Raw genomic sequence first — 17119 nt, forward strand, 5'->3', positions numbered from 1 at the left:
TTCTTATACAGTATACTTATATACACGCAGAGCGGCTACTTCCCGGTTCCCGCGATCTCGTCGCGGGAGGACCTCCACCTCCCACCAGGCAGGGAGGAGTTGACCAGGCGGCTCGCGGTCAGTCAGTCAGTCAGTCGGACGTTTGCTATCCGATACGCTTGACGCGCTTTTGACTCGTGGTCGTCGGGAAATCAGAGCTACTTATAGCTGGCCACTGCCGGCAGCAGCAGCCGCGCTGCCGCACCGTGTGTCAGTCAGACGTGCGAACCGGCGCGGCCGCCGCGCGGCGTAAAACACCGTCGTCAAGTAGAGAGAAGTGGCGAGAAGTACGCGCGGTAGGTGAGGAGGCACGCGCGGGTGGTGCGAAACGGGAGGAGAAAACGAGAGGAGGAAGGAGAAGAAGAGAGAGAGAGAGAGAGACTCTCTCGCGTGTCTGTCTCTTGGAGCATTCTCGTAGCGCAGCTCCGTGTATACCTACCTACCTATACCTACCACCTTATAAAACGTGCGCCGCAGTATCGCGCGCTCTCGTGGCCGCCGACGGAGAGGCGCGAGAGGAGCGCGAATCGAGAGATCGCGCGCTCGGCGAGGAGAGTAGCGGCTCGGAGTTGCGAGAGAGCGCGGCGGCGTGTTTCTCGCGCACAGCACACAGTTCGTCGCTTAGCTTCGCCTCGTTCCCTTCGCGCGCGCGCGCTCGTCATTGCGGCGAGGTGCGCGGTAATGCGGAACGTCCGCGTGAGGATCGTCTTGGATTTTCGCGTACCGTCTCTCGGTCGAAGTAAGAGGAACGGAGACGGCGGAGCGTTGCGCGTTTAAAAACTTGTCCTTTTTCCGTTTTTTTTTTTCTTTTCTTTCCTTTCCTTTCGTCCGCGCCGCGACGGAAGTAACAATAAGGGGGATAGGTTACGTATAGTGCAGAGAGTTTGGTGTGCAGTGAACGATTTCGTTAATAATATATAGATCAAGTGCGGGGCGGCTTCTCAACGACGTACGACGACGAGGAAGGAGAGAGAGAAGTAGAGGGAGGAGGAGGAGGAAGACGCGCGCTATATGCGTAAGGTACCACGAGTGCCAGGAGAGAGAAAGAGAGAGAGAGAATAGAGGGTGGCCGTCGCCGTGAGAGACCGAGAGTCGCCAAGACAAGATGCAGCTTCACGGTGGTCTGATGTTCCCGATCCTATTTATCGTCGCTTCCTGTCCTTTGACGTTGCGCGCGCGAAAAGTCGCACCTTTGATCGAGGACGACTGGGCGAGGAGACCGCATCGGGCCGCAGGTGAGTAACGATCTATAAATCTTGTTTACCCGTTGTTTACCCTAAACGTGCCGGCGACGACGACGGGTCGCTCTGTATCAACCGGTACGATCTTTTTCGCGGAAGGTGAGTTGAGGGTAGAGAGACAAACGTCAAACGCGAATAAGGTCCCACCTTTTCTTCCGGTCGTGTCTCTCTCTCTCTCTGCCGTGGATGAGGTTCTCAATCTCTCCGGCGTCCGGCGATTTTTTTCGCTCGGTTGTCGCCTGCCTCTCGGGGAGAGAGAGAGGCGCGGCGGCGGCGGCGGCGGCGGCGGTGGTCTCTTGTCCTTTAAAGGTTAGAGAGGCGTCTCGTACGTGCGGCGAACACACGGCTGTGTCTCGCGGCTCCGTTCCGAGCGCGACCGCGAGACGGTCTTACATAATGAGGAACGCGCGCGAGAGAAGAGAAAAAGAGGAATGAAGAAATGGGAGGAAAAAGGAAGAAGAAAACGGAGCGGCGACCGCGCGCGCACATCCGTGACGTTCCTTCCCAAAAACCCCCCCCCCCCCGATCATAATGCTTTCCTCACGACGCGCGACGCCTTTGCGAGATTACGCTTTCACCGTGTAAAACGTGTTTCCCCGCCGCACGCGGTTATCGCGAAAACCCTTCGCTGACCTTCGTTTGCGACTCCTCGTATTTTTTTTTCTTTTCTTTTGACGAGGTTCGACAAAATCGTCTTGAAAGCTCTCGACGCCCCCCGCGTCGTCTCATTGTCTTTGGAACATGCCGTTCGGCGGAAAAGGGCAGCTTTTCGCTCACAACTGTTTGTTGTAAGAGAATCTTAACGTACGATTGGCTCGTATGACACTTCCAGCGAGGAATTTTTACGGAAAGACTAATCCATGTTAAAGACAATTTTTAAATATACATATAAATAAGATACCTGTCCGCGATCGTTGGGTCGTAATAGATTTATAGGACGATACCATTGTACGATTCGCGCAAAGTCAGTCGCGAACGTTTCGACTCTGGATTCCAGTCTCCCCTCGGCGCGGAAGTCAAAAGGCCTATTGATTATCGAAGAACTCTGAACTGGAGGCGTACAGTGCCAATAAATAAATTGTATTTGTTTCACTTTAACTTATTATTACACCGGTGTGCACCAGTTTAGAGAGTTTATCGATAGAGAACGGATCTAAACCGCTGAAGAATGTTACGAGAGCCGCGAAGCTGGCTGCTTTTTTTCTTCTTTTTTTTTGCCAAACGCAATCGTTTACTTTTTAAGCGGCAAATTGTGCGCGCGACGCGCTATCGATGTTAAATCTCTCAGCTCTCGTTATCTCGACGAGATTTTAAAATGCAAAATGCGCCGTGTATTTGCCCGAGCAAATCACCGCGCTTTATAAAGTAAACCGGGAGTTTTCTACTTCGTGACGTAGCGTTCAAATATCTCGGAGAATTGTTGCACCGACAGAGAGAGAGAGAGAGAGAGGAGGAGGGGGGGAGGGGGAGAGAGAAGGACTCGTGTAGCTCGTTTCTCTTCTTTATAAGGATCTAGCAATGTCCACCGGCTTGTGCCGCTCGTGTGCCCTCTTTTTCTCTCTGCCAATTCCATTCTTCTTACACAGGTTTCGTTTTACCCGTTCTAGTTTATTTCTGTCTTATTTAACTATCCCGTCTCCTTTATCGGACGCGCGTCGTCGAACTGCGAACGCTCGTGTCGCGTCTGCTAGAGTGTTTACAACATTCGTGTTTACGCACGCGAGGAGAGGACGGAAGACCGAAGGTCTGCATAATTCGACCTGAACGAATCGCACACCGTACGAGATTGCAATGATAATCAAGCGCCGCTTTTATGTCGCGACGTTTTCGAAACAGTAACAACGACATCGTCCTGCATACAAATTTGATCGATCAGTGACACGCGTGTTATATACGCCGGATAATCGAACGAGGGCGCATTCGAAAGTATCGGTTAAACAAATTGCGCCTGTTGTTAATTCACGATAGTGAAAAACTTCGCTGAAAAAGATATCTGCACACGATTGGAAAACTAGTTTTTATTAACATATAAAATTTGAACAAAGACTCGAGGGGATATCATTTCTCTAACACAAAATGTTTTTTTTTTTTTACTGTGATTGTTGCATTAATTTGAAAGATTCAACCAGCATATTTGTTCGAAAACAATTGCAAAAATTTAATTCAAAATCTTGTTCCAGGTACAAAATATCGAATTGCGTTCAAATATAATACGTCTTTTGTTGGTATATAATTAAACCGTACTTTTCTTGCGTTTGATTACTTTGATTTCACACGACGCTTTATATTATCCGCCTAGTGGCTTCCGGATTTAATTACTGCTGTAATATCGGAATTTGTTAGGGAGCCGATTTCGCCGCTATCCTCCGAAAATTGTATACCTAGCTGGTAATGAGGCCGGCCAGTTGCGCACGTTTGAAACTTGTCTCGATTGATTTCTGCTGGCCGTCAGCTTAAGTCTGTTTAAGCTGTCGACCCTGATAGTTTTTTTTCTTTTTTTTTACCATACTAACCATTTTCGGATCGTTCTTAATCGTACCCGACTAAGTAAATTCATTAGCAGGCTTCTCTGATTTAATACAGGGTTGTCCTTCTGAGGAGTCAGTTACCGTTTTGCAACTCTTCATTATTTTTATGTTTGTCGTTTCCGAATAGTTTTATATATGTATATATATGGAAGAAATGATTTTGCTAAAGCATCTAAAAATTTAGGTAAATACAAATTCGAAAATAATTTTATCGGACTGTCAAAATAATTATGTAGAAAAATCAAGCGCAATGTTTAACATTAGCAATCAGTTTTTCAGCGTTCTATACATAATTAATTATTTTGATAGTCCAAAATACCAATAATTAATTTCGGATCTATATTTATAACTAAATTTTAACAAAACCTTTAGCAAAACCGTTCTCTTCGTGCGTGTGTATATAAAAATTCTAAAATTTTTCAAAAACTATTTTTCCAAAATGGCGAATGGAATTTTTATATACGATGTTTTTTTAGCAGGGCTAGGCACGTATTTGAAATACTTTCATTTAAAACACAATTTTGCAATAAAAGTAGATTTTATATTTCAACAGTGTACAAAAGTGGAAGTATTACGTATTTTGTATTTAAAATTGAAAGGTTGAAAGCTTTATGTATTTCGTAATTTAAATAACTTTAATCGTCAATCATAGTATTCAAAATATAAAATACTTTTCATAACGCGTCGTCGCCACCCAGGTCAAAGTTTTTTATTTAACGAGCTAATACATAAGTTGTTAATTTATTCTAAAATATCATTACAATTTTCTAAGCGGAACATTTCGACTTTACTAACATAAGTCTTCATCAGCCGCAATAATATGAATTTTTGACAAACCCCTTGTATACATTGATCCAAATAATATAATACATTCCACGCTATTTTTTAAAAACTAAGATGTCAGTAACATGATGTCCCTATCATTACAATATGAAACTAAAGGTCATGTGGTATTGTATATTGACCTTTAGTTATTGACATCTTAGTTTTTAAAAAATAGCGTGAAATATATTATTTGGAGATATAGACTGAATACAGAATGAAGGCTTAGTAAAGTCGAAACGTTCCGCTTAGAAAATTGTAATATTTTAGAATGAATTAACAAACTTATATATTAGCTCGTTAAATAAAAAACTTTGACTTGGGTGGCGACGTTATGAATTGTTTATTCTCACACGAGTGAAAAATAGTGATTATTAACACTTGAATCATTAATTTGTTTTATTTATTTATTTAAAATACTTTTATATAATATTCATGTACTCCGCTGAAATATCAAATACACGATAGAAAAAATTGTCTTACACAAATACCATTTTCAAATAAAAGTAGTTAAAATACGTGCCTATAGTTCTATTTTTGAGAGTGAATTCGAAAAACGGTTGTATGTGCGCGCTTTATGTGTTTTTGTCGAAACCTGGAGAGAGATCCGATTTTGTCTTTTTCGTTCTCAGATTTCCACCCTCTTTCTTCGGATCTTTTTTCCTCGCTTCGAAACTTCTCACGTTAGGAACACCTGTTAGGCGTTGCCGTTGATGCTAATCTCAATTAGTATTTATCGCCGAGGTGGCGACAGAGTAGACGAACACGCGAGTCTCTAATACCGTCGAAATAAACTCGCCGCGCGTCCGCCTTTAAACTGTTGCGTCTCCGGGACGGCGATGCGTGAAATTGTCTCTTTTTCTTTCTCGCCAATAATATAACTTTGGTCTAACAACACACGATAGCACGTCGCGATCGAGAGAGAAACGGAGACGAGAGACGAGAGCCCGGCAGATTTCGTTCGATAAAATCTTTGATCGCCGCGCCGATTTCCGGCGTTTATAATTCACCCGAAAGTTCGAGTTTCGAGTTCCTGGAAACGGAGAGAATGTTTTTGAATTCTTTACTCCTTCGAGACCGGAGAATCCTCGCGTTACATCGCGTGTAAATCAATTAACGTCACTTTTCAAATATCGTCGCTTTGAGAACCGGTCCGTTCGTGTGTATAAACATTTATACGCGAAATCAGCTAGAAAGGAAGGATAATCGGCGAGAGATTTCTATCCGAATTATCCGAGAGAGAGAGACAGAGAGAGAGAGAGAGAGAGACGGCATTTGGCTGAGAGATCATCACTATGCGCTTCGTTGTGTTCCTCGTATTCGCGGATTCGACCAATTTCTACCCAATTTCATACGATGGTAGATTACCTCGGAATCGCGCGTATTTAAAAACGCCTGAAAGTTTTACATAAATGGGCCTTATTCACGTGGCGGCGCGGACAGAGCATCGGATCGGAACCCTTTCCTCGCCCTCGCGAGCGCGTCGCTCGATCCTCCGTACAAGATTCGCGGCTAATTGGCTGCAGCCACGAAGACAACGCTGCCGTTGTGCATTAAAGAAGTTTAGTAAGCCAATGCGCGTCTTTTTTTTCCCCTTTTAAGTAGGTAAACGACGGCGTTGCATATCGCACTCGTAACGCGCGTCTCCGGGACGTCATCATTCTCGCGTATATATAGTCAGTTGCTTTATTTAACTTCCGGATGTATTCGATTATTGTATAATCTGTATAATAGGAACAAGAGGGAAGCTGATGGAAATGAAAGAAGGAGAATAAAAATTCTTCAAGAGAGATGGAAAATAAATATATATTAATTTGTCCTCCTCTTTCTTTCGTTAATATTGACAATTAATTATCCCGTTAAATTAATCGTACATTATATTATTAATTAGTTTTACCAAATTGAAATTGAATTAAATAATAGAGAAAAATTACGCGTATAAAGCGAGCGAGTCTAAAGAAACAGAAACGTGGTAAGAAATATATAATTTCCAGACATTTTTATTTTATTGATTCTTATAACACAGGATTAATTTAACGGGATAATAATCGTCATCGATATTAACTCGCGAAAGAAAAGAAACAAATTAAATGGAAACTATTGAAATGAAGAATGAAGGAAAAAAAGCGAACTGATCTTTAACGGTTGAAATCGGCTAGATCGGCCATCTACCGAGTATAGCGATGCGATTTGTCGCCTTCCCCGATGCGATATGCACAGGGATTTCTCTAAAATCGTGGTAGGGTCCATTCTCGTCTCTCCTGTTTCTTTGAGAAAGGCTTGTGCACCGCGCCGAAGAGAGGATCGTATATATTTAGACGAGCTGCAGACACAAAACGACTTACCACCACCTCCGCGACGGCGGCGCTTCTCCGTTTCTCTCCTCTCCTTTTCGTTCTCCCTGAGTTCATTCCTTCTGCCCTCTCTCATTGTCGCGGAGACGCACTTGTACGAGAGATCTTGTACGGCTAATGCTAATTCAATGTCTCTCCAAAGTATAAATACGAATACCGGTTCGAAAATATCACGTTTCTTTCGCTAGCGCGCGCTCGATTTAGGGCGATCTCGCGCCGCCGATCAAGACTATATCGCCTCCTTCTACCGCGTCGATATAATACTTTGCGTTGGAGCCCGTTAGAATCGACCGGACAAGGCACGGCAGGATGCACAAAATAGCGCGTATTGCCCCATTATTCTCAGATGATGTGGGTGCGGTTCGCGCTTTATACGTTTCCTTGTAGCGGACCGCACGCAGCCTTGCCTTACCGCGTAACCTTGCTCGCGAAACAATTTAAGTCGACGTGCTCTCGAACCTCGTGAATTTGTCGCGGTGTTAAAAACGAACCGTGTGTGTGCATTGTACGCTATGCGCGTACATACCGTGTGTGTCCTTTCCTTTGCTCCGTGGAGAAAGTAAAGTCGGGGTGGGTGAGGGAAATTAATCGGTTGGCCGGAGGACAAAGATCTCTAGCGCGACCATAGACGCGGCGCATTAACGAGAGCCGGCCCGAACAACTTCAAAGTAGAGCTCCTTCGTCTATACGAGCTCAAGTATGACATAGTGCTCCAGCATATCTTTTTGTCTGTCGCGGGTGCGCCTCGCTAAGAGAGAGGGTAAGGGGCGATCGTGGGGGGGGGGAGGGAGGGAGGGGGAGGGGAAGGAGGAACGAGAAAAAGGGAGACCTTCCGCTTGATGAATCTAAAATTACGAAGGCGTTTATTTGTCGGGTTGCTCTTTTACGCTGGGTGCACCCAAGGTCACCAGACGCAACGAAACAAGATTCCTCGTTACGTATGGTGCGGCGTACGCGCGTATGGATATATGAGATTAACATGTATTCGCTATATGCGTGCGTATGGCACCGCATTAAGGTTCTTATCTCTTTCGCGTCTCTTTTTTTTCCACCCGGAGACTATCGCCGCATCGTGGCGATAGGCACCAAACCCCCTTCGTGAAAAAAGGGGTATTGCTTTTCGATCCTTTTCTAAACATACGGGTGCGAATGTGAAATTTATTTCAACACTTCGAACTTTTACACACGTATACTGTATATATACAAATGTACTTGTAAAATATGTATATATGTATAGTCTAACAATAAAGTTCCCGGACTGTTTAGCAATATGAAAACACACGTCTCAGATAACAAAATGTTATATTTTATCTTTCAAAGTAGTTCCCGTGACATTCATGTACACTTTATCTTTGACAAAGCTTCAAAACATTTTGTTAAACTCATAGCGTTATTTAAAGCACTTTCGACATCTTGAAAACGTTACTCTTCACAATTCAGGAATTTTATTGCAAGATCGTGTGTGTATAAAATTAATCAACGAGATGTCAGTACATAATTCAATTAATTTTTGCGTTGGCGCGCCACGCTACGCTACGCTGTCACAGCGGCGTTTAAACCTGTCGCAGGAATAAAAAAATGTGGATAAAAACACTTGATCCGCGTCATATACCTACATCTCGTAGGCGGATTTGGTGAATGAACGAGCAACACGTTCCTGCGCGATGTTGCGCCGGAGTTATCAACTCGGCCCGGCCGCGGAGTCAAGGTTTACACTTTCTTCCGCATCGCTGAGATTTGATCACGGATTTGGTGAATGAACGAGAAATACGGTTACTGATGTTGCGCGGGAGTTATCAACTCGGCTCGGACTCAAGGTTGACACTTTCTTCCGCGTCACTGAGGTTCGACCCGCGTCCGGTGAATGGCGAACGATTCTGGTTTCTATTCGTTTTGCGATATTTTATAATCGCAAAAAAAAAAATGGAAACGTATCTTCCAAAGTATACATCGCGATCGTAAGTCAAGTAGAATATAAAATCATAAGATGAAGATAACATTTGAAGTAGAGATCGTTTTAAGAAAAAAAGTCATAATGATGCCATTTGATGCATTTTTTTTACTATAATTTTGTAATGAATTCTTAACGCAACAATGATTCTTTTAACTAAAAAGAGAATCTTTTGAAGATCAGCGTTTTCTGAGAAAGTCACTTGTGGAAAATCCTTCTTTAGAGTCGCTGAATTTCATTCTAGTCTTACAGATATAAAATTAAAATTTCAATAATCTGATTATCGAAACTTGGTTTTAGGAGACTCTTGATATCTCTGAGTTTGAATCTAATCTAAAAATATTAAATTTCAGAAGAGTAGGGTAATCTCTATGAAGAAGGATCTAGTGTTTGTTAGTAGAGGGTTCAATTAGAGTTTGAAAGTTTAGAAATCAACTAACTATTTACGCAGCACTCTCTAATGAACTTTCAATAAAGCGAAACTGTAAACTCGATGTTAGTCGCGGCGCGATTAAAATTCTCTAAAGCCTAAAGTTTTCCGATAATTAATTTATTATTATAATAAATTATTCTTTTCAAAGTTCTGTTCGCGTCATATCCATCATTTTGAATTTTCTGTTTTTGTTTCTCAGATTTGAATAAAATATTATCAAACCCCATTGATGAAGCTTCGTAAAAATCGAGCAAATGATTCTAAAAGAGGATCGTGACCTTATAAATGAGACTCACAAGAAATTAAAAATTATTATCGTGTCAAGAATTCCTCACTTGATGCCCATCTTGATCTTTCATGATTTTGTGTTCTACCTAGAAATCTGCATATAACGTATATAACAGTTGACAGTCGTATTAACGAAATCCGATTGGATCCGCGGATCGAAAATCCAAACGAATCCTTTTACTTATATAAATCATCAATTTTATCATTTCCACACGCGAAAGATACGACCGCTAATCGGTACCGTTAACGTCGCTTTACATTCTCACTTACGCCGTTACTTAGATAGATAAATAGATAGATATCGCTATTTATTGAACGCTCGGAGATAGCGTTCGTTCTCTCAAGCGTTGAAACTAAATACATGATTATTTTACTTCAGGTACTCGGAAGGTTCCGCGAGAGTCGGCGTTCGTCTTTCGATATCTGCAACGATATCGGTTTGTCGATATCGTTCGTATCGCGTTTATATCGCATTCGAATTAATCTCGTTCCAGGTTGATTCTATTAGCGGAGACACACGCGTTAAGTTAAAGGGGTTCGCTTATTTTTTATTTTCTTTTTTCGTCTCTTTCTCGCGCGCGGGACGAGCGTGAGACTCGTCCTGATTTTACGAACCGTCTCGCGTCTTGATTTATCCCTCGCGCGGAGATAAGATGCGTCATATCGCGCGGGATCGCGCGCCGCGTTGCTTAACGTTTTGCCGGGCCCCGCTGAAATAATATTGCGCGTTACGTTCCTCGCGGATGAGTTTAGTCTGGACGGCTGCTCGAGAACGTTACTCTGGCGCCGCTCTATATATAGTGAACCGCATGTCCCCGGATCCTAATCGTTTCAAGTTGAAATGATATCGGAATATTTTGTATCTCTTTTCCGCCAAGGACGTTTCGCGCTGCGGGAACGGAAAAATTTGAGTTTCCTTTATTATCGTCGCGCCGCGCGCGGTTACGTCCCCCCCCACTTTCGCAAGGATCGCGGACCTCGCGAATAACGATTAATAAGTCGCAAGTCATTGGAGCGGAGTGATTTCGCGGAACGGCATGAATGGCATAATCACCGCGAAATCTTCTAATTTACGTCATTACCGCGGCAGTGCCGCGCAATTATACTGCACGACGGCGACGCATCGTCGAAATCTCTGTCGAGCGAACGGCACAGTTCGCGATTGGTCGCCCGTTATCTATCATCTCCCGCGAGAGTGTTGGAATCGTCATCGCGTAAATAGGCTTCCTTGGAAATTTACTTTGAGCAGACGCGAGAGAGCTCGTCGGGGTTCTCGAACTTGGTTAAATAGAGGGTTGGGCTCGTCGCCGCCGCAAGTCGTGCCTCTGGCAAGTGCACGCGCGTGGACGACAAAAACATCAGCTTGGTCGAGGTGCCAAGTACATCGCGTCGATTACAATGCCGATTGTATTCCATATCTTGAATACGTATTAATAACGAAGGAAATGCGCACTGTGGCTTCTCTACACAGAAATTTAATACTCTCTCTCTCTATAGAATTGATAGTGATTACTTATTTTAAGTAGCTAGCTGGCCGCAGCATGTGTCTTAAAAGAGCCTCGTCCTGGAAAAGGAAAATAAAAAGTATCAAGTATCTAGAAGTCTTAAAGTTATAATAATAAGTAAGGCAAAAGACTCTTAGTTTAAAACATAAAAGTAATAGACTGAAAGGACAAATTAAGAGTCATAATTTTAAAACTTTTAATCACGTAGTCAAGGAATAAAAGAAAAACGTCTTCGACATTATTGTTTTTTTTTATTCTTTGACTACGTGATTAAAAGTTTTAAAATTATGACTCTTAATTTGTCCTTTTAGGTCCGATTGCACCAACGCGATTTCGATTTTAAGCGAGACTTAAACTGTCTCTGTCTCTCTGTTTCGGCTTTAATACAAGATAGATAGAGTTTCAAGTCAAGCTTAAAATCAAGTAATGTTGGTGCAACCGGGCCTTAGTCTATTAATTTTATGTCTTAAAGTTATTTTTATATGTTCTTCTATTATATATTAATTAAGGCTATGTAAATAATGTAAATTTAACTCTATATACACACGGTAGATGTTAAAAATACTTACAACTATAACGATAAAATTTGTTTGCGATATTCTGAGAGAGTACCTTACTTGTACCTATTAAATAAAAGTTTCGAGATACATACATTCTTGCCGAGCAACAAATAATTCTGTCAGGTCAAAAAACTATATCGATTTAGTTGGCGTTCTTGGTAATAAAAAAATACTGTATAGCATTTGTTGGCTTAATTTACATTTTTTGCACTTCGGTGATTTCTCTATATTGTATATTCCGAGATATCCATTTCTCTCTCTCTCTCTCTCTCTCTCTCTCTCTCTCCGCACTGCTGACGCACAAAGAGAAGCGATTTCGATTGGTATCCTTGAGCGGAACCGGCAAAGACCTTTTCCTTATTCTCAGTAGCGATCGATCGTCGCTCCGATAAATCGAACCGACTCGGTCGGAACGAAGCGTTGATGTATTATTTATCGTTTGTAGTCGCGGCGTGTCCATTCCCGCATTACCAAGCTAGAAGAAGGAAAAGGCATACGTCATCATCGCGGCGATCATCCATTTCTTATTATTTCACGACTGTAACGAACGCCGTAATAGTCACGGCGTATTTTCCATTACGTACATTTGCGTGTAGTCGGGCGCGTAAATTACGCCTATAGGAAAGACCGATGTCTCTACTCGGAACATTTACGTGTTAATTATTTTTATTCTCGGGAATCTCTCTCTGGTCGCCGCCTTTTGCGGAATATCTCTGTCAATTATACGCGCGCGCGTTGACGGTCGATAGTTCTCGCGCCACTGAATCAGCCGGTTTTCTTGGCTCCGCGAGGAAATTGACACGTGCCAGCCGTGAAATTTGGAGTAATACGAATGAGCCGACGTAACAGCGGTTTATTCGTCAGACAGCTCTGATTTAAGCCAAGCTTAAGCTCTGGCATAATCCCAATGCAGTTAACTCAATTACTCTTTCTCGCGCGCGTGCGAGAGAGAGAGAGAGAGAGAGAGAGGGGCAAAAGTTTCATTCTGTCGAGACGAAGAGTTTGAATTGAACCGTGGCTCATTCCTTCGTTCGTCACGAAGAACATCACCGCAGCATAATTACCCCGTTTCAATTCCTCGAGTAACGCGCGCTTCCTAGGCTTTCTACAATACACGTTACGTCACGCGCGTTCTCAATTATTCCGCAGAGCGAGAGAAGAGAAATTTTGTTTACCGACGCGCGACGGTGGGGGTGGAAGAAAACGCGCGACGTTTGCCTCTCCGATGTAGGCCTTACCTGCGATGCAATATGTATTTCGTCCGAGCGTGTATTTACAATTTACATATCACGCGCGTACACACGTGCGACACGTACACCGCGCCGCGCCGCGCCGCGCCGCGCCGCGCCGCGTCGCAGATATGCCGCCGCCGTCGCCGTCTCTTATCAGCGCGGCCGTCGCACGGACGGAGGGATTGGCCGAAAGGCTTGGCGAACGTCAATGCATCGCATTACGCGTGCACTGACTTAAGTCGCGGCCGCAAGGTCGGCATTTCTGAGCCGTGCGTGACATCACGTAGGTGTACGGGCGACATATATATTTACATATACGGGGTTGATGAAAACAACGCGGGCAGGAACATGCGCGCGAATATGTAACGACGCACGCACAAATCTGTCGATTAGGAATTACAGGGCGCAGAAGAACGTATTAATATGCGACCTATAAAAGTTTAGCGGAAGTCGCACAAAAAGAGACGGTAGAAACAATTTTTCTTTAAAGCGCCCTAAATGATCGACATGTTATTGCACACTGTTATCGATTATCCGAAGATTAAATCGAAGACTGTTTATTTGGTGGAATTATTTAAAATTTTAAACGGTACGTGCATTAGCCAGCAACATTGTACAAAAGAGCTATACAGTGTAATATTTAGAGAACTCGTTTCTTCTTTTCTTATTTCTCGCTTCTCATAAAGACATCTATAGAGATATTGAATAGAGAGAAAAGAATTGATAAACAAACTCCAAATTCCATATCTAAAATATAACGTAACGATATACTTGTGTAAAGATATATCTATAGAAGAAAATAGCCCTCTCTTTTCTCGACCTCTTTCCAAAAGTCTCACCCGCGAACTGAACGAGGTGAAATAAAACTTAATGACGCAAAAAATAGGTCGAAGTAAGGAGAAGGAGGGAGAGAGGGGGAAGAAAATAAGATGTGCGGCTGAGCGATGATGAGTGCTCGCGTCGCCCACGTAAATCTGCGTGCCGACAGGTATCGCGGCGGCCGGCGCGGCATACATAAACAATCGGACGGGCATCCTACGTGTCTCTCCGCTTTTAGCGGAAACGCGAGGGCGCGGGTTGATCGCTCGAGAAAGCGGCGGGCGCTACTCGTCCGCGTATAACGCAAGGATTCGTCCGAATCTGAAACACGCGGCACGCAAAGTAAGGAATCAGACCACGCATTGAAGAATGTCGAGATTGAAGTTTGACCAATCGAAACAAAAGGACTCAAAATTTCTTTGTCCTCATTGGTGAAATTTTAATCTTAATTCTTTAATCTCAATCATCATCAACGACCTAAGGCCGGAATCAGACTACGCAGATGATTGAGATTGAAGATTAAAAAATTGAAATTTGACCAATGAGAGTAAAGGAATCTTAGCTCCTATATTATTTTGATTGGCCAAATTTCAATCTTACAATCTTTAATCTCAATCTTCAATGCGTAGTCTGATTCCGGCCTTACGCAAAGCGACATTCATGACGCGGATGATGATGCTGCTGCACGTGACGTACATATCGTTCCCTCCGGGAATCTGGCGTAATCATAGCTCGAGCGTTATGCCTATTTCTCTCGTGTCGATCAGACACGCAACGACGACGACGACTCTCCCTCCGTACGCGCGAAATTAAATTTATCGCTGATTGTATTTTACCGCGGCGTGCCAAGTGCTGCCATTAACGAAGGATCATTCGGACGATCCGATCGACCTGCTTCTGGCTGAGAACCGATAAACGTATATACGACATGTCGCGTCGTTTTCGATCGGCTAATCGAGCCGCGCTCTTGTTTTTATCGTTACGACGCGATAGGGGATAACCGTCTTATGCACGCTTTGCGTCACGAGAAGCAACGCGCTCGCGCGCGCGATGCTAAAGGTGATGTGAAACTCGAGACGAAGCGGGTAGATGCCGAAAAGCAGAGCGAGAGGAAGAAACGGCTGGCTGCGCTGGCGAGGTATACCGAGCGGATAGACGTCACGTTCGTAAATCTATCCGAGAAGGATACTGAAATGCGGCGGCGGGGGGGGGGGGGGGGGGGGGGGGAAAAGGAAAAAAGAAAGGGGGAGCACGTGGTTGCCATTCGCTTAACCGCCTCCTTAGCGGATTACGGGTCCGGTGCATTCCGAGGAGAGGGTGGAAAAGCGAAAAACGAAAGGTGTAGCACGTGTTTGCCATTCGCTTAACCGCCTCCTTAGCGGATTACGGGTCCGGTGCATTCCGTCGCGCTCCTTTTCCACGCTCGCATTATTTATATTAGCGAGCGAAGACGTACTCATGGCATCTCGCGTAGCGGCCGCACTGTACACATTTTATTTTCTCTCTCGGGGGCTCATCGGCTCGCGAAGTCGGGCGTGATTTTCCGCCACTTCTCTCGTCCTGATGCGAAGTCGACCGCAACGTTCGCGAAATATCGACATTCTCGACAGATAGTGCGAAACGCATAGCTTTTGTATATAGAAAGTACCCGTGCGAGCCTCGAAAGAGTCAAAGGTATTGTCGTCGATGATTGTTAAGGCGCACAAAAAGCATAAGGCCGGAATCAGATTACGCATTGAAAATTGAGATTCAAGATCGAAAATTGAAATTTGACCAATGAGGATAAAGAAATTTTAGCTTCTATTATTTTGATTAGCCAAAATTCAATTTCAATCTTTAATCTCAATTTTCAATACGTAGTCTGACACGGCCTAAGTAGTGATTGACATAAGCAGTAAACTAATCGACATATCTATATTTCATATGTTATTGCCAGGCTCACGTTAAGCCCGTGATGAACTGTGGATGCAGATCGGATTGAGATTGCGGATCGCGCATCGGAATTCAACCAATCAAGATAAAGCTGCTTTGTTGTGATTGGCTGAATATCGATGCGCGATCCGCAATCCGTAGTGTGACACGGGCTTTAGTCTCTACTGTGATTTGGTCGATTCTCTCATTGCTTACGTCTTGTTGCTAGTTTTTCCGTGTGCTCTGATTCTAATAATTCTTATCATTACGCCAAGTATTGCTCGAGGACGTATAGTTTGTGGATTACGACTATTACGAGTAACTCATGCATCCTCTCGATTATTTTACTTAATATTTCACAGCTACTATCGCAACGAGGGGACTCTCTCTCTCTTTCAGTATTTAAACAATTCAAAACAAATAATTGAGAGGCTGTAATACAGCCTTCAGACGATCAATAATATTGTGCGATAATATTGATAGTCCACAGCGACCGCTTTAAGCCTTCCCGTTGATTAGAATTTACGCTTCTTTGGTACGCACGTGGACGTACAGTGTGCACACACACACGCGCGCGCGTATGCGAGGACAAAGGGGAGAAATTTATTTTGCCTGCTGGCAAGAGAGCCGTACGCGCGGATGAGTTGCGAGTATACCTCGCGTGAAACGTTATTAATTCTCAACTCGAGCTTCGCGCTTTAAGTCACGATCTGTAAAGTCGTGATAATAATGATCGCTGAAAGTGGTTGCACTTGTCGAGAAAACTCGATTTATATTAACACGCCTGGACGCCGCGCCGGAGAAGCGTGTCGCGTCGCGCGAGAAAGCCACCCCGGATGATGAGAGAAACGGAAGAAAAGACGAAGGAGTCATCATCGCTGTTGAGGTGGGAGGGAGGGAGGGAGACCTAATATACGCTTCACCTTACCGCGCGCCATGCCGCGTGACTCGCATATTTTCGATGCGGTATCTTGTGCCGTGGCTCTCTCGGACTCCTAGTTACTTAGGGCCGCGACTTTGCGCTTAGAACGACTTAGCGCACGCAGTGCAATGACCTCGTGCAAAACGGGCCTCTCTCCATTTCCCTTTCTCTAACTCGCACGTGACCGAGTTCTCTCTCTCTCTCTCTCTCTCTCTCTCTCTCTCTCTCACTCATTGCGGTGGATAGTTTTTAAGTAGTTTAGAGCGGTCATCATGAAAATTTCGTTAATGTGTTTTTTTCACAACACCCGTCTATCTCTTTCTTCTTTGTTTATTCACACACATCTATATAATAAACGTTGATCTTTTTATTTAATATTGGAACGAAAAAGGTCGAAAGTTCTTTCATCCTTTTTAAAGACTTATATATACACTGATGTGAGAAAAATGTTCTGGTTAAACCGACAAAAGAGATGCAACCAGAAATTCTGTTTAGTTTCGCTATAAAATACCTT

The 17119-nt window shown here is 43.8% G+C and overlaps 1 protein-coding gene across 1 annotated transcript in view; it reads left to right on the forward strand.

Annotated features, from left to right (window-relative positions):
• The first annotated feature begins 1130 nt into the window (after positions 1-1130).
• Positions 1131-17119, forward strand: part of sog (chordin short gastrulation) — a 30424-nt gene continuing 14435 nt past the window's right edge. Inside the window, exon 1 of the mRNA XM_018543934.1 lies at positions 1131-1274. Coding sequence (XP_018399436.1) covers positions 1145-1274 — 130 coding nt within the window. The 5' untranslated portion in view covers positions 1131-1144. The remainder of the gene's footprint in view (positions 1275-17119) is intronic.

The sequence above is a fragment of the Cyphomyrmex costatus genome, unplaced genomic scaffold, assembly GCF_001594065.2.
Source record: "Cyphomyrmex costatus isolate MS0001 unplaced genomic scaffold, Ccosl1.0 scaffold41, whole genome shotgun sequence".
In the NCBI taxonomy this organism is placed as follows: Eukaryota; Metazoa; Arthropoda; class Insecta; order Hymenoptera; family Formicidae; genus Cyphomyrmex; species Cyphomyrmex costatus.